The sequence below is a fragment of the Podarcis bocagei genome (genome assembly GCF_964188305.1).
Source record: "Podarcis bocagei genome assembly, chromosome: 13".
NCBI lineage: Eukaryota > Metazoa > Chordata > Lepidosauria > Squamata > Lacertidae > Podarcis > Podarcis bocagei.
In genome coordinates, this window is record NC_138138.1 from 43,724,145 (window position 1) to 43,742,873 (window position 18,729).

Below are 18,729 nucleotides of genomic sequence, written 5' to 3' on the forward strand. Positions count from 1 at the left end.
GTAAACCTCTGGCTCTTAGTCTGGTACCTCAATAGTTTGGTCATACACCACTCCTCAACTTGCGGCTCAAAGAACAGTGAGTACACCTGCAGGTGGATAATGAATGCTTATTCAATATTTAATCTCTTTTGAATTAGAAAACAATGCAACCCTACCTGGTTAAACCAACTGTGCCATGTGATAGCATCTTCATCAAGGAGTAATGATTGGTCTGGAGGAGCCTGCGGATCTATCCTCCCAACTCTCACTCGGTGCAAACTTTGGTTGGCGAATATGATCCAATTGATAATATCCAAGCTAGATGCTGCCTCTCCATTCTGGTTGATGAAGACCACATCTCCTGCCGTATTGTTAAATGAGATATTTCTCAGAAAGTGATGGAGCTAGATTGAAAACAGAAAAGACAGGGGTTTGGAAAAGACTGCAGTGTAATGCAGGGTGGAGCACCCCCCCCGTGGGCAGAACCTACAGCAAGTGGTGGGGGTTGGTTCAGTCACCTCTCAGTGGATTCAGGTCGAATCAAGGAGATAGCCAATAGGTTTTCTTTCACACACATGCCTCTTTCTCAGACTTTCTTACAACCCTTCATTTGTTGTTGTTTAGTCGTTTAGTCGTGTCCGACTCTTCGTGACCCCATGGACCAGAGCACGCCAGGCACTCCTATCTTCCACTGCCTCCCGCAGTTTGGTCAGACTCATGTTTGTAGCTTAAAGAACGCTGTCTAACCATCTTGTCCTCTGTTGTCCCCTTCTTCTTGTGCCCTCAATCTTTCCCAACACCAGGGTCTTTTCCAGGGAGTCTTCTCTTCTCATGAGGTGGCCAAAGTATTGGAGCCTCAGCTTCACGATCTGTCCTTCCAGTGAGCACTCAGGGCTGATTTCCTTAAGAATGGATACATTTGATCTTCTTGCTGTCCATGGGATTCTCAAGAGTCTCCTCCAGCACCACAGTTTAAAAGCATCAATTTTTCGGCGATCAGCCTTCTTTATGGTCCAGCCCTCACTTCCATACACCACTACTGGGAAAACCATGACTTTTACTGTATGGACCTTTGTTGGCAAGGTGATGTCTCTGCTGATCTCTCTAAACCATTCCACTGCTTCCTATCTGTAAATGCAGTGGCATCTCAGTAGGCTGCAAAGCTTCCCTCATAAAAATGTTTTCTCCTCAAATGCAGGGCAATAGCTGCTCAGAGATCCAGAATGAAACAGGTTTGACGGTGGTTAAGAAGGTGAAATATTTAGGGGTTCACATGACATCTAAGAATTTGAATTTGTTTAAAGAGAATTATGAGAAATGTTGGTCAGAAGTTAAAAAGGATCTGGAAATATGGTCAAATTTGAAGCTTTCAATGTTGGGCCGAATTGCAGCTATAAAGATGAATGTATTGCCTAGAATGTTATTTTTGTTTCAAACATTGCAAATTCTTGACAAGATGGACTGTTTCAAGAGGTGGCAGAAGGATATTTCGAAATTTGTCTGGCAGGGCAAAAAGCCCAGAATAAAATTTAAGATATTAACGGATGCAAAGGAAAGAGGGGGATTTGCCCTGCCGGACTAAAAATTGTACTATGAATCAGCAGCGTTCTGCTGGATGAAAGAGTGGATGCTCCTCAAGAATACAGATATCTTGGATTTAGAAGGTTTCAATAATGCATTTGGATGGCATGCATATTTATGGTATGATAAAGTTAAGGTGCATAAGGCCTTTAAAAATCACATTGTTAGAAAAGCACTATATAATGTTTGGACTAGATATAAAGACTTGTTGGAAAACAAAACTCCTAGATGGTTGTCGCCTTTGGAGGCTAAAGCTGTGAAAAAACTCAATATGGAGGCCAAGTGGCCAAAGTATTGGGAAATTTTGGAACAAGAAGGTGATAAATTGAAACTACAGAGTCATGAGAAATTGAAAACCAAAGTACGAGATTGGCTCCATTATTTTCAAATAATGGAGGTTTATAAACAAGACAGGAAAATTGGCTTCCAGGTGGAGAAATCAAAATTAGAAACAGAACTGCTAGAATCCAATGCTAAGAATTTGTCAAGAATGTATAACTTGTTGCTGAAATGGAATACACAAGATGAAACAGTTAAATCAGCTATGATTAAGTGGGCACAGGACATTGGTCATAACATTATGTTTGCTGACTGGGAATGGTTGTGGACTACCGGTATAAAATTTACGACATGTAATGCCTTAAAGGAAAATATTATGAAAATGATCTATAGGTGGTACATGACCCCAGTCAAGCTAACAAAAATTTATCATTTGCCTGACAATAAGTGTTGGAAGTGTAAAGAAACTGAAGGTACTTTTTACCACCTTTGGTGGACGTGCCCGAAGATTAGGGCTTTCTGGGAAATGATATATAATTAAATGAAAAAGGTACTTAAATGTACTTTCCCTAAGAAACCAGAGGCCTTTCTCTTGGGCATTGTCGGCCAACTGGTGTCAAAGAAAGACAGAACCTTTTTTATGTATGCTACCACAGCAGCAAGAATACTCATCGCGAAGCATTGGAAGACTCAAGATCTACCCACTCTGGAAGAATGGCAGATGAAGGTGATAGACTATATGACATTGGCTGAAATGACCGCAGAATCCGTGATCAGGGGAAAGAGACGGCGGATGAAGATTGGAAGAAATTTAAAATTTATCTCAAGAGATATTACAAAATTGATGAATGTTAAAATGTTGAGGTTTTTAGAAAGATAAGGAGATTACAATGACAAAAGATTAAGTAAAAGAAAAGAATAAATAAGGGACAAATTTGATAAAATTAAGTTTAGGATTTGCTGAAATAATTTTGGAAATTGGGATGTAGAAAGGGGAGGTTTGGGGGAGTCAGAGAAGTGAGGTTTATGAAAAAAGGATATGAAATTATACATGTTTGTCTGTTTCTTTATTTGTTTGTACTGTCTATAAATTTTTTTGTAAAACCAATAAAAAATATATTTTTTTAAAAAAATAGCTGCTCAGAGAAGGACGCAGCCATCACTTCCCTTTCCTATAGGGTCTACCGCCATTTGCAAGCAGCACAATATGTGGGGAATTATCTAGGATATCATATTCGTACCATCTCCTGTTCTGCCTGCAGAGTTATAAATTCAGTTCTGGGTTCTTCTTCCTAATTTGTTGTTGTTGTTTAGTCGTTTCGTCGTGTCCGACTCTTCGTGACCCCATGGACCAGAGCACGCCAGGCACGTCTTTCTTCCACTGCCTCCCGCAGTTTGGTCACACTCATGCTGGTAGCTTCGAGAACACTATCCAACCATCTTGCCCTCTGTCGTCCCCTTCTCCTTTTGCTCTCCATCTTTCCCAACATCAGGGTCTTCTCCAGGGAGTCTTCTCTTCTCATGAGGTGGCCAAAGTACTGGAGCCTCAGCTTCATGATCTGTCCTTCCAGTGAGAACTCAGGGCTGATTTCCTTCAGAATGGATCGGTTTGATCTTCTTGCAGTCCATGGGACTCTCAAGAGTCTCCTCCAGCACCATAATTCACCATAATTCAAAAGCATTAATTCTTGGGCGATCAGCCTTTTTTATGGTCCAGCTTTCACTTCCATAGATCACTACTGGGAAAACCATAGTTTTTACTATACGGACCTTTGTTGGCAAGGTGATGTCTCTACTTTTTAAGATGCTGTCTTCTTCCTAGTTGTTGTTGTTTAGTCGTTTCGTCGTGTCCGACTCTTCGTGACCCCATGGACCAGAGCACTCCAGGCTTCTTCCTAATACACTACCCCAAATGTTTGAACTCTGAGAGGAAAGATCAAGCTGAAAGCATTTTGAGAACGCAAAAAGTGTCAGGAAGTAACAGGGCTTTGCCAATTGAGAATGTTCAGCCTTTACCTGCCAAGGCTGTTGATTTGGATTCTTCCCTCTCACTCTGAATGCCATTCCTCTGTGCCTGAGTCTGGAAGACATGGCATGTAAAGCGTGGGCCACGGCGTAGGCAGCACTGTGGATGCTGTAACTGTGGCCTGTCATGCTCATTTCAAAAAGTGATCCGGGAAGGCTCTCCAGCTTCTCTTCTCCGGTGCAAATATTCCCCTCTGTCTTCTCTGCAGTGATATCTAGGAGTACACATTCAAAGGCCTGTTGCCAGAATTCCCTGATAAAACCATCCCCATCTGTGCTGGAAGGGTTTCTCTGCACAACATACTGATGAAATCCTGGTGGGTTTCCGAAGCGAATTTCAAAGGATATAGCACCATTGAATACTCTTGAATCCCAAATACTTTGAAAGACAAATGAAGCGAACTCAACCTGGGCTGATATTATCCATACTTTACTTTTTACATTATTTTTTATGTCATCGTGTTCTGATAGGTTTGGCAGCCATCTAAAAGTTGTCATGGAGTAAGATTCTCCAGAGGCAACCACTACATTAGCTTTGCTGCTAAAAATTTCCTCGTTTATCTTTGTCCCCTGACGTAGCATCCCAGCAACTTCAGAAATAAAACTAAAATTGGGGATTCTTTCTATGAATGCAAAGCAGACACCACTCTTGGTAAACATTTGGGAAATGGTTTGCACAAATCTTTCTCCATTGTCATTGTCTGTTGCAATGACTCCAATCCACGTCCACCTGAAATGCAGAAGCAAAGAGAGAATTCCCTCATACTGAAGGGCTTCTGAGGCTGCCATCTGGTAGAAGGGAAGCCCTGGGCTTTTATCATTCATCACTGGAGCAGAGCCATAAATGAGCTAAATAGTAAGCGGAGGAAGAGAAGAGACAAAGTAATATTTGCAGAGTTCTTTCAAACTTTTCATATACATCATGTGATGAATCCTGTTAGTCAGATATGCCTTTTGCCACCCACCAGGGGTTGCATTCCTTTCTCATTTATACTAAAGACACACTATTACTGTTCTTCTGCAGAATTGGCCTGTATCTGCAGTTTGCCATACATCCAGAGTATCTTTAATTTGAAAGCCCTTTTGCTCCTAAACATTCAGTGGCCTTTGAGATATCAGTGTCCTTGAGGTGTGTGTAAGAGATTGGGGGTGTGACATATTTTTTCTGGTATTGCAGTGTTTCTCTATGCAAGCTAATAGAGGTATTATACATAGGTGTCCTACCTGTGGAATCTTAAAGATATCCAAAACAGTTGCTACATAAAAGGAGATTTCAGAATCAAGTCCCCCAATGACCCCTGCCAGATTATTTTCAACATCACATATATAGTTTGGGACAAATTTCTCCACCCTGGATAAAAGCAGCAGTGTGGCGAGATATGTGCTCCTTGCATTGTTATAGCTGTCATACAAGTGAAAGCCCAAGGTGATATTGGGTAAGATGTGAGGGTCTTCATTGATCTCCTTGACTGCAAATGCCAAGGCCACAATGTGCTGGTAAAGCTTAGGCACCACCCTAGAATGAGAGTTGCAAATAGCATCAGGAGGAACTGATATATCCTTTTACATTTCAACACAGTTGCTATTCATTTTGCATTCAGTTGAGTTAATTACCTGTCAATTCCATTGCTGAACAGTTATTATAATCAGCAAGTTCTTCCAGATTTTTAGAAAACAAGCTTGCTCCATTTTCCTGGTGACAGCCCTTGAGATACTTGAGAATAGCTATCCTACTTCCCCTCAGTCTTCCATTTTCATAGCTAAAAATTCCCAACCCCCTCAATGTTCCCTCACAAGGTTTGGTTTCCAGACACTTGATCATATTTGTCACCTTCCTCAGCACACGTTGAAGCTTGTCAATATCCTTCTTAAATAGTGCTGAACACAACTGAACAAAATACACCAGGTGTGGTCTGAGCATGGCAGAATAGCGCTTCTCTATTACTTCTTTTGATTGGCTCACTATACTTCTGTTGATGTAGACTTCTTGATCCTTTTCACATGTGCTACTGGCATGCCAGGTTTTCTATATCTTAGATTTGTGGAGCTGATATTTCCTGCCTAAGTGCAGAACCCGCCATTTGTCCCGACTGAAGCTCACTTTGTTACTTTTGCCGCAGTTCTCCAATCTGTAAAGGCCAATGGTATCTAGACCAGGGGTTGCTAATGTGGTGCCCATTGGAACATTGGAACCCTGGAGGTCTTTCCCTGAAACATCTGAAGTCTTTCCCTGACATTTACAGTATTTCTCAGTTCTGTCATGCAATGACAGCTTCCTTGTTCATGAGGCAGTGATAGTGTTTGTAATTCACAGATTTCTATACTTCATAATATATACTATCATTCTGAGACAAATCTTAGACTATGATCAGAAAATGAAATGATATGGGCATTTTGGTTCAGTACAGTTTTTTTTTTTAATTGATTCTCACTTACACTCCTGTTCAGATAAAGTCTATCAAAAATGGCTGTTCAAAAGGGCTATCTCAGACATACAAATATATACACATTTCAATACATTTATATTCATTTCCCTATTGAGAAATGGGAGCTTCTACAGTATTCTTTTAATTCACACAAGATTCTTATGGATTATACATCAGCATATGTCCCACTGAAATGAAAAGTGGTTATCCCTAGGTAAATGGGTATAAGTTTGCAACTTCAGTTATTATTCTGAGGCTGAAACTCAGTTTGATCATTCCTGTGCTGTAATAAACGAGTGGCTTAGTTCTTACAGAAGTTCTTCAGGCAGCGTTGGTGAGGGTTCCTCAGTGAATGTTGCTGGAGAAGAGAAGAAGCCACCATGGGTAACAATGCCACCAATGAGGAACTCTCCTGGCTGATGATACATGTGAAGTGGACGGTGTGGACTTTGGAGCCTGCATTTTGCTATGTGAGCCAGACATACATTGTAAGAAATCAGTTCCAGCATCAAGAATACTAAAACCAGCATTCTCAATACAAAGGCAACTGGTTGTTCTATGCAAAAACTACGTTTTATCTTCTCCAAGATAAAAATTGTCTTATTTAAATGGTAGTTTATTTCCCTGAGACGATGCAATGTCGGAGTATCTAAAATCAGACTTGCGGTTCACAAGTCTGATTAATTCTGATTAATTTTAATATACTTTGCATTAGGTTTACCAGTGGCCACTGTAAGTCCCCACTGTTTTTTGAGAAGCAGCCGCACAAATTATAGCCCTGTTAATGATCAAGAAGCAATGTAATTATTCATTCAGTGCTTAGAATTCCCTCTGGAATTGTTGAAGAAAATGTGTTTGTCACATATTCAGAACTGTTATTTTTATTACCCTTTCAGTTGATAATAAGGGACCACTGTTGGATTGGGGAACCAATGTAACCAATGTAGTTTCCAAAATGTGTAGTCAGCATCCTGGAATTAGGGTCCCTCTCTGGTCTATGAGTCTAGGATACATGAGCCACTGCTTCCCTTAATCAGAGTACTTTGTCAGGGGAAAATCCAGGGAGAAGAGCTACATGGGCTCCTCTGTTGGCTTTGGGGAACAGTTTTGTGAAATAGACTTGTTCATGCTTTAATTCTTTCTTATAATAAGCTGTCCCCGGCTGTTTAACTCGGGCCTCACCAAAACAATATAACATTTGGGGAAGAAGATGCAGCCCAGTAATCCAAAACTAGAGGCCAAAATAGAAAAGATCTCCACAGCCACCATGTACTTTCCCTTGGTACTCAGGTAGGTAGGAACAAAGGACAGCCACACACTGCAAAAGACCAACATGCTGAAGGTGATGAACTTGGCTTCATTAAAATTGTCTGGTAACTTCCTAGCTAGGAAAGCCACAGTGAAACTGACAAGGGCCAGGATTCCCATGAAGCCTAGGACACAGTAGAACATGGTGACTGATCCTTCATTACATTGCAGTACAATTTCTTTAGTCACTGAGTGCTTGTCTAAATCAGGGAGTGGGGGAGCAACTACAAATCATCATTTGAATGAGGAAACTGAAAAGAACAATGGAGATGGCCAGATTCTCCCCCACCCATCTCCTCATTCTGGACCCTGGCTTGGTAGCCATGAAAGCTAGAACCACTATAGTTGTTTTTGCTAAGATGCAAGACACTGCCTCTGAGAAGATCACTGCAAAAGCAGTTTGTCGAAGGAGGCAGGTTATTCTTATGGGCTGGCCAATGAATAGTAAAGGACAAAGGAAGGAGAGAATGAGGGCTAGGAGGAGAACATAGGTGAGGGTCCGATTGTTGGCTTTGACTATGGGAGTTTCTTTGTGCTTGATGAAGCTCCTAAGCACCAAAGCTGTAATGAAAGTCAATAAAAGAGCAAAAGTGACCAAACTGATCCCCAGAGGTTCACCGTGAGACAGGAAGCTTATATCTTTTGGAAGACTTATATCCTGGCCAATGTTTGGGTACTGATCTTCAGGACATTGAACACAGTCATCCATGTCTGGAAAAAGAAATAAAGAAAACATATTCATTGTACACTCTTAAGAGTTAGTGGTGGTAGGAGGGAAGGTTTCCACAGTCCTTTTGCTTTATATCCTACTTTTCTACTTGACTCATCAAAGTGTCTGTTGGCACACACAGACTAGGCCCCGCTGCCCCTACCCTGTATCCCCCACAACTGACCATTCCTGACTCAATGTCTTATCTGTGGAAATAATGGAAATAACTGTGTACTTTGCAGACTATTTCAGTAGTTGGAATCAAATTAAATCTCAGCAGACTAGAATTGGTGGTTCCACACTTTCTGAATCTGCAGCTGTTACTCAGCTCATTTTAATGGTGAATCTACGTGCATGGTAAAGGTGATCAGCTGTGGAGTGGAATAGAAGAAAGATTTTGACAAGAAAGTTCTGGCTCATGGTATAAGCAGACCGAAACATTTGTTTTAATGATAGAAAGGCTCTGTTTCCTGGGCCTGGTGCTTTAGCTGAGATGAGAGCATGTACAGATAAAAGAATTCAAGACTCATTAGCAGCTCTGAGTGACTTTCTTGTATCTCCCTATACCCTAGGAACTTGGGATCACATTAACCTCCAAAACAATGGAAAACATTTTCTACAGGTGCTTAACCCATAATTTATTACTACAGAACTAATGTTGTTGACTTCTTTTTGTTATTAAAATGTCCACACTTTAATAAGCTGAAATATAATCATTGTTCTGCTGATGTTTTAAAATACACTTTCCCAAACACATTTTTATCTCACCGCCCCTGTTTGGTCACTACCATCTCACCCATACAGGCAAATTAAGAAACTCATTTTCAACAGCCTCACCATGTAGGTAATAACTGTAGTTTCACAAAAAATCTAGGTCTTGTGCCATTTTCTGTAGGTAAAGATAGCCACATTGTGAAGTTGTCTTTTCTTCCTAGATATTACACAATGTCACTTAACATTACGTCCCTTCTCTCCACTGAGGCTGTAGTATTTGTTTCAGTCAATTGCCAATGGATCAAATTTAGATGAAGTGAAGATCCATTGTTTACATGAATTCCTATGTATTCAAATGGATCTCTCAAAACATAACTAAATAGTGATACAGCAGTGTATAAAAAACAGGTTTGTAGTTAAATTATAACGTATTTCTAATCAATTACCAGTGAATTGGGGCAATGTTTTGAACATCAAGGAAATCAATGTAAAAAAACAGACACATTGATATACATAACCAGATCAAAATCAACTATGAAATAGGTGGCATACATACGTCAATATGTAACATGTTTTAACCTTTCTTACCTTTCTGGTTGGAAATTTTTCCTTCTGGACATGGGAAGCAATCATAGCAACAAAATGGCTTCCCTTCTTTCTTTGCCCGACTATAACCTGAACGGCAATGATCATTGCATATAGAAATGGGCTGGGTCTGTTTATAAATGGCAGAATATAATGTTTTAGGTAATATCATGAACACTAGAGAGTATTGTCAATGCAGTGGGCTTTTAGATCCTCCACCATAACATCTATCTATCTATCTATCTATCTATCTATCTATCTATCTATCATCTATCTAACATCTATCTATCTAACATCTATCTATCTAACATCTATCTATCATCTATCTATCTATCATCTATCTATCTATCTATCTATCTATCTATCTATCTATCTATCTATCTACCTATATCTATCTATCATCTATCTATCTATCATCTATCTATCTATCTATCTATCTATCTATCTATCTATCTACCTATCTATCTATCTATCTATCATCTATCTATCTATCTATCATCTATCTATCTATCATCTATCTATCTATCTATCTATCATCATCACATCAATTCTCGAGCCAAATGGTGGTAATGGTTGATGTGGAGGGATAATGGTACTTACTTGTCCTGCCATCACTGGCATTGCTGAGTAGGTTTCACAAATGAAAAATGGGTTTTAGCAAACCAGCCAACCAGCCAACCAACCAACCAACCAACCAACCAACCAACCCCAAAATAACAGTGAAAGAAGATGCCTAATATACTGGTAAAGGAGTTTCAGAGTGCTACCACTCTGAATGAATGATTCCTTGTAAGTGCAGAATGAACATTATGTGGCACATTAATATGTAACTACAACATGAATGTTCAGATTGAAAGCTGTAGTTTGAATAGGGCTCACTATATTTACAGAATATTGAGAAATAGCCACATAGGGAACTATCTTCTTCCAGATCATTGGTCAAGTGATGGAATGAACCCTGAATAGTGCAGAGAACCCACCTGGTTAAATTGGTTGGGCCATACAATGGCATCCTCATGAATGGTGAATGATTTCTCCTGGGTACCCAGGGAGTCTATCTTCCCAATTTTGACTCTAAGAAAGGACTGATTTGGAAACGTGAGCCAGTTTATAATGTCAAAGCCAGCAATTAATTCACCATTTGGGTCAAAATGCACCTTTTCTCCTGCACTGTTGTTAAATGAAATACTTCTGAGAATGTGATGGAGCTAAATAATGAAAATAAGAAGGAAGATACATATAAAAGTTCAAACTATGCTATCATACAATGTGGTAAAAATGCATGCAACAGGAAGGCTTGGGATTACGATCTCTTGAAAGCTTTGTGCAAGCTAACGTTAGAAACAGGAAAAGGTCACATAAAATCCTACATCATGGAATATTGGCCACAACTGCACCACTACTTTAACTTCCACTGTTTTGGCTTACACTAAAGAGCCTTGCACATTGTAGGCTTATCAAGAGAGCTTTAGGTCTTTCTATCAAAATACCTCTACTACCTTTAGACTGCAGTGCCCATGATTTAAGTCTGTGGTATGGATGCAACTATTATGGGGTGAGATATCATGGCTGGCAATGCTACTGATGTCAGTCCTGTTGCTGTTTCTAGTATGGGCAAAACTAGAAAGAAAATGAGGAGTTATACCCTCCTCTGCTTTTTCCAGTAAGGCACCTGGGGAAGGGCTGTGGTTTAGCGGTAGAGTACATGCTTGAATGCAGAAGGTTCTAGGTTCAATTCCAGGCTTCTCCAAGTAGGCCTGGGAAAGGGTTTTGCCTGAAATCCTGGGGGGTTTCTGTCAGTCATTGTAGACAATACTGATCTACATGGGCCAGTGGCCTGTACTTGATATAAGAGTTTTCTATGCAATGACAGAAATGCTTAAGAAATTTTTGATATCCTAACCCCAATGTGGTTGTTTTTTAAAAAACAAAATCTTTTTTTTAAAAAAAACGTCACTCTACGCTAATAAATCCCAGAGTGAATTGCAATACACAATCAGACCTAAATTATATAGCTGAATAAAACAATAAAAGGCCAACAACTTGTTAAACTCATAAAAGGTTGAGAGAGCCTGCCCATCCCCCAAAAAATATATGTAGCACCCTGCTTGTGGTTAACACTTAGCTGGAATGAAATATTCAATGCAGCAATAGAGAAATTAAAATAATAATTTATTTGTCAGACAAATAAATGAGAGACACAGTAGTATATGGATACCAAAGCTCTGCCCACTCCAGCCCTGATGGCCAGCACTTATATTTCCTCAGCCCAGCCCCCTTGCTCCTCCTTTGGCTGCCTCTGTCCAATCAGCCTGGTTAAAATTCCTATTGGCTGTTTGCTAGAACCAATCATAAAAGATACACCCATTTCCTATTACCTATGGGAGACAAAGAGCCATATTTCCTTCTATCCATAAATGGCAGACAAGTAGCCATATATCTTACATTTGCGTCGACAAGGCACCTTAATTACCAGATCATCTTTGCCCTATTGCCCTATTGCCCTATTCACTCCAAAACAGATGGCTAAAACAGATGGTTCATGGTAACAGAGATCTTGGGTTCACATTCTCACACACCATCAATGAAATAAGAATCTAACATAAGAATCTAACATTTCTTACTTTCTAAATCCTATGCATAATTACATTTAGCCAATAATTTTCATACATTAACATATATAGCTTTTTAGAAGAAAAGGAACTTCGTAAAAAGGAAACAGCTTCAAAACAGCTTCAAACCTCTTCAATTTACAACCCCTCTTTCCCCAGCCAGCTGCTGTTCCTATTAGCTCTTGCCCTTTAACCTTATGAAAATATGGCTCGAGTCTTCTGTTAAACAATAAAACTTACTATTTACCAACTCTTAATTGTGTTTTTGCAGCTTGATTGTATTCTGTAATATGTAGGGTCACTGTAACCTTTGCTCCCAGCCTGTAATATCCTTTTACAACTTTGAGAAACGTGTCTCCTGCTACTGCTATAAATCAGAGGGGCCTCTGAGCAGGAAGACAAATATCTGCCAATGTACTTAGCCAGCTGCTTTTCTGCCTGGCATGAAAGATACAAACATTTACAAATATATTTTTTAAGCTCATTTTAAAATACAAGCCTTGATCAGATGCCTCATATATATATGGAGGTATCTTCAGGACATTACTTGCCACGGTTGTTGATTTGCAAGCTGCCATCTTACTCCCTTTGCCATTCCCCTTTTCTTGACTTGGGATGAATGTCTGATGTGCAAAGCATGTGCCACTGCACAGACTGCATTGTAGATGTTGTAGCTATGGGCAGTCATTTTCATTTCAAAAACAGACACAGGAAGTGCCTCCATCTTCTCCTCCCCAGTGCAAATTTGCCTACCTATATTATCTGTAACAGAACTGGAGAATGAACAGTTAAATGACTCTTCCCATCACTGAGTGAAGGGAAAGGGAAAGAGAACCATGAAGGAAACTTATGTCCCAATTTCTTTGAAATGGAAATCATAGAATCATAGAATCATAGAGTTGGAAGAGACCACAAGGGCCATCGAGTCCAACCCCCCGCCAAGCAGGAAACACCATCAGAGCATTCCTGACATATGGTTGTCAAGCCTCTGCTTAAAGACCTCCAAAGAAGGAGACTCCACCACACTCCTTGGCAGCAAATTCCACTGTCAAACAGCTCTTACTGTCAGGAAGTTCTTCCTAATGTTTAGGTGGAATCTTCTTTCTTGTAGTTTGGATCCATTGTTCCGTGTCCGCTTCTCTGGAGCAGCAGAAAACAACCTTTCTCCCTCCTCTATGTGACATCCTTTTATATATTTGAACATGGCTATCATATCACCCCTTAACCTCCTCTTCTCCAGGCTAAACATGCCCAGCTCCCTTAGCCGTTCCTCATAAGGCATCGTTTCCAGGCCTTTGACCATTTTGGTTGCCCTCCTCTGGACACGTTCCAGTTTGTCAGTGTCCTTCTTGAACTGTGGTGCCCAGAACTGAACACAGTACTCCAGGTGAGGTCTGACCAGAGCAGAATACAGTGGCACTATTACTTCCCTTGATGTGATATCCATCTGGGCTGTCAGGAACCAGAATTTACCCTTGTTTCTTATTGGTATATGCTCAAATTTTACAACCTGGGGCATCATTTTCATTACCATCATTGTCTGAATTTCTCCATACACAACCACAACATTCATAGTACTTCCCATAATAACACTGACACCATGAAAGCCCTCCCCCACCATGTCTGTGACACCACTGGAAGATGTTAGCTTAGGTAAAGTTTCTATGAAGTCAAAGCAGATGCAACTCTGGGAAAACAGTGGAAGTACATTCTCTATAAAACCTTCTGTATTTTCATCAGCCTCAGAAACCACTCCAATCCACGTCCACTGGAAATGCAGCAGTAACTTGATGATTCCTCTATATTGATGGTCCCCATTTGGAAACATCTGGTGGAAGAAAACTCCTTGAGATTGTTTATTCATGACTGGTGAAGAACCATATATGACCTAAAGGTTTTAAAAAAGAAGTGAGAGAGGAAAAGTTATTATCAATATAACACATTTGCTTGTGTGTATTTGTGTTCTCTGTGAATTTTTAGTGAGAGGCTTGCCATATTGTGGTGATTATACTCAAACATCATCAGAAACCCAATCCATCCTTCAATGTTTATATTAGGAGGCATTAATGTGAATGAAGGACAATCGCTTCTATCAGTGGGAGGCAATATAACATAAACGTATGGCTGAACCACTACCATAATACTGCAGAGATGAGTAGATTCAATCCTGTAGGATACTTTTTTGCCAGTACATACCCTGGAGGGAAAATATTTTATTTGAGTTGTGATTTCTAAGTAATATTTACATTTGCTTTCCAAACAACAAAACTGACCTCAAAACTGCTCACAATAATGACAGCATTAATTTTTTAAAAAAATATTGCAATCACTATTTCAGTGCAAACTCAAGTGATTCAAAATCTCAGAACTAGTTGCTTAGCAGACCCCTGAACTCTGCAGGAGTGAATTCTCCAGTGATGAGTAGATGATACCATGATACCAACATGCTAGTCTCCCTATTCTGTTCATTTCTGACAGGGACCATGCTGGTTAAGTAGACCCTACAGACTGCAGGATTAAATTTCTCCTAAAATACAAAACCTGGATGCAAATTTTACCTAACATGCACATTTCTGCAAAGCAATTTCATGAATAAAATGCATTTGAAGGATATTTTTACAAATGTGAATTTTTTATGCACACTTTACCTTAATCTGTGTTTTTTGGGACACATTATTTGACTGGAGAACTGCTTTGCAAAATCAAGAGAAGTGGGAATTTCAAAGAATGACTGCATTGCATGTATTGCTTCTGAAAGCGTGAATTCAGTGAAATTGAGGTATGAATGTATTTAGATCTTACTTGCGGTATCTTGTAGGTAGACAGGATGGGTGTCATGTGAAGACAGACATTAGAGTTAGGTCCCCCAATGACTGCTATTGGAGTGCTCTCAGCATCACATTTATAGTTAGGGATGACCTTGGCCCTTCTTGAGAGAAGCTCCATTGAGGCTTCATAGGTCCAGCTTGCACTGAAATGGCTGTTATAAATGTGGAAGCCCAGGGTGACGTTGGGCAAGATCTGGGGAGTTTCATTGATCTCCTTTACAGCAAATGCCAAGGCCAGGATGTGCTGGTAGAGGTGAGTCAGCACCCTGTATTGAGAGTTAGATGCTGCATCAAGGTTCATCTGTTTCAGATCGTAACATTGGTTACTTTTCAGTTCAATATCCAGTTCAGATATTGTACAAAAACAGGTTGTAATCTAACATTTCACAGGTGTGTAAAAGTAAACTGGCTCATGAATCTATGATGTCTCTTAAAACCATCTCAACTTCCAGGACTTCTTAGAGAGTCTCTTAGTATATCTATAGAAGACATAATTCAATAAGGTGTTTTTATTTATTCTGGCCTCTAGGGAATCTGGATGAGGTGTTTTGGTTGTTTAATATCTGCAGGTCAAAAGTTACTTGTAGTCTGCATGTTCTTCATTCACACAGAATACACAGCCTAATAAGCAAATACCAATGTAGCATTTTTGTTTGGGTTTTTCTAAGAATGGGTTAAAAATTACGTAGGCTCACAGCATCCACTATGGAGAAATTATCTTCATGCTCTAGTTTTAAGTATACCCTGTGGGTGTGTTTACTTTCTAATGTAAAATATGTTTCAAGCCTGTTTTGATGCCATGTGGATGTCTGCGTGCAAGACTCGCCATCTGTATAAGCATTTGTTCTGGAAGCCAATATTTATCCTTGGTAAATGTTTTTAAAAAATTAAATAAAGCTTGTAATAGAAAAATGAGTATTTGAAATGGGTAAATCAAAATATGAATTTAAATTCTTCGACTGACCTGTATAGACTAATGTGTGACCAAGCCAGCATTGCTATGAGTAGGAAAATCACTCCCTGTCTATTCTTCAAATGATTATTATCCCCAGCAGTGAACGTGCTTTCTTAATCAACTGCTTAGGCTTTAGTAAAGGGGGAAGGCTAAAAAATAATAATGGTTGAACTCGGCCAATGGTTTAGCAGTTTTGACTGCTGTGTTCTGTGAAATACAGTAAATCTTGCAAGATAAAATCTGATTTATTCCTTCACAAATTTGAGTAAGCAATGCCAATTAGTCAGGGTATACCTTCATTTCACAGCAAATAAATGAATTTTGCAATGTTTCTCACTGCATTCACAACAAAGATATAGGACATGAAAATTTAAAAAATACTAACTTCTATATGTGGATATGAAGAGTGTCATGAAATTCAATGACCTTTTTAGAATAGGTAAAGGTAAAGGTACCCCTGCCCGTACGGGCCAGTCTTGACAGACTCTAGGGTTGTGCACTCATCTCACTCTAGAGGCCGGGAGCCAGCGCTGTCTGCAGACACTTCCGGGTCACGTGGCCAGCGTGACAAGCTGCATCTGACGAGCCAGCGCAGCACACTGAACGCCATTTACCTTCCCGCTAGTAATTGGTCCCTATTTATCTACTTGCACCCGGGGGTGCTTTCGAACTGCTAGGTTGGCAGGCGCTGGGACCGAGCGACGGGAGCATACCCCGCCGCGGGGATTCGAACCGCCAACCTTTCGATCGGCAAGTCCTAGGCGCTGAGGCTTTTACCCACAGCACCACCTGCGTCCCATCAATAGTCCTATTTAAATCAGTTCCAGGAGTTCTGTCAAATCTCCCAAAGTAAAATGGAGAGAGAACACAAATATTATCTTGCTCAATGGGTTTAGATATCAGATTCCTGCCTGTAAGATCAAATGTGGTGGATGTTAAGAAATGAGGTCCACCTATTTCTCATTCCATTGGAAGCAAATCCAGGTGAAGGCAAATCCCAACAGGCAGGCTGGGTTGGCTGTAAATTTATTTATGATGTACTATGTCCCCGCCTCCCTCCAAATCCAGCTACTTACATATGGTCATCTGAAAATTCCTGAGATGGGTGTTTTTCAAAGGATAGGGTATCTGAAAATATGTAGATCTGAGAAATAATGCCAGCAATGATGAGATCTCCTGACTGATAATATTTGTGAAGAACTGGGACAGGTTCTCTGATGGAACACTGAGAAATATCCAGAAACGTGCACATCCCCTGCACCAACAGTAAGAGCACCAGCAACCAAAACACTACCATCTTGAAAGGGATTATTCATTTAGGCACAAGTTCACCTCATCTCTTACTGCCATTCCTGACATCCTGAGCAGCAAAGGCTAACTCGAATGGTCACTCACACAGCTGATTCAAAGTCAGACTGATCAATCTCCCTACGTCTATAGACCCAACTCTGTATAGTTGATAGTTATTAATAAGACCTTCCAGTCTTAGTTTCATTGTTTTTCATGTGGGCAGAGGAGGTCCCTAGGGAAGGGGAGAAGATGTAATTCTGAATAATTACAGGAGAGGTAATCACTTGCTTTGAATTACAGATTCTGTGTAATATTTTAAGGCAAACATATTTATCTCAGCCAAAGCCTTTTCTAAGTCCCTTCTTCTTTTCTTGTCTTTCATGTACCACTGGATTTTATAAAGAAAATAGGAAACAGAAGGACTTTAAATCAATAAAAATGATTAATTATACTCACATGTTTCTGAAACGGTGATGTCTAATCCAAGTCATAACCAGAGAAGGCCCATTAAAATCAAAGGAGTTATGGATTTTCAAATGGGGTGAATGATGTAGTGCGTGGAACCTCCATTGTGCCCAAACGCCATGTAATAGCCCCAAAGATTAACAGAGCATTGGTCAGCTAAATCTGCATTCTTTAATTTTCTTTTGAGACTGTGACAAATTACAACTGATGTGATTTGTCTGCTAATTGGAAATTAGATTGTTAAGAATTTTCATTTTATATTACTTTTAACTCTTTGTCCCTTTTGTGGAAGTGCTGGCTGCAAAATGAACCCAAAATCTGTGGGAAACTGTGGGAAACAACCACAACTTATTTATACCCCACCTATCCTTTCCCACAATGCCCCTGAGATAGTGCTCGATTTTGACATATGCCCTTCCAAGTAAAGGCAAAGGTAAAGGACACCTGGATGGTTAAGTAAAGTTTGACTATGTGGCTCATCTTGCTTCAGGTCGAGGGAGCCGGTGTTTGTCCACAGACAGCTTTTTGGGTCGTGGCCACCCTGTAGCTCAAGACCACCCCCAAAAACATCATACATACATCACAGAAGGGGCGGTCTACAGCAGAATCCTGTCTGGCAGGAAACCTGTTAATGGGTTCACCTGGACAGCCTGGCCATTCTTTTGTGATGATAAATACTTAATTCCTGAGTCCAGGTCACATAAGTGAAGTTATGCATTTTTCTTTGTATTCCACCCAGGATACATGAATGCTGCTTTACATTAGTTGAACAGCTTGTATAGAATGCATTGAAAGCACATCTACTTATTCTTACCTCGCCAAGCTAAAAGTACACACATTTTATGTGAGGGGAATTTCCTATGTTGGGAATTCTCTTTAGATTCAAATGAGCTTGGTACATATCTTGGAATGGAGTATAGCTATGGGTTTCAATACATTAAATTGTGTTAAACTCTCACTTTGCATACTACAG

The 18,729-nt window shown here is 40.0% G+C and overlaps 2 protein-coding genes across 4 annotated transcripts in view; both read right to left on the reverse strand.

The window, feature by feature from the left end:
• Positions 1-18,729, reverse strand: part of LOC308571924 (vomeronasal type-2 receptor 26-like) — a 98,121-nt gene that overhangs the window by 42,545 nt on the left and 36,847 nt on the right. The gene's annotated exons all lie outside the window — the stretch shown is intronic.
• LOC308570701 (vomeronasal type-2 receptor 26-like) lies at positions 352-4,697 on the reverse strand (the record flags this gene model as incomplete). The annotated part of the gene is made up of 2 exons (XM_081165613.1): positions 3,705-4,697; positions 352-383 (listed from the first exon to the last, which is right to left on the reverse strand). The coding sequence occupies exons 1-2, from the start codon at positions 4,687-4,689 to the stop codon at positions 352-354; spliced, it is 1,017 nt and encodes a 338-aa protein (XP_081021739.1). The 5' UTR covers positions 4,690-4,697.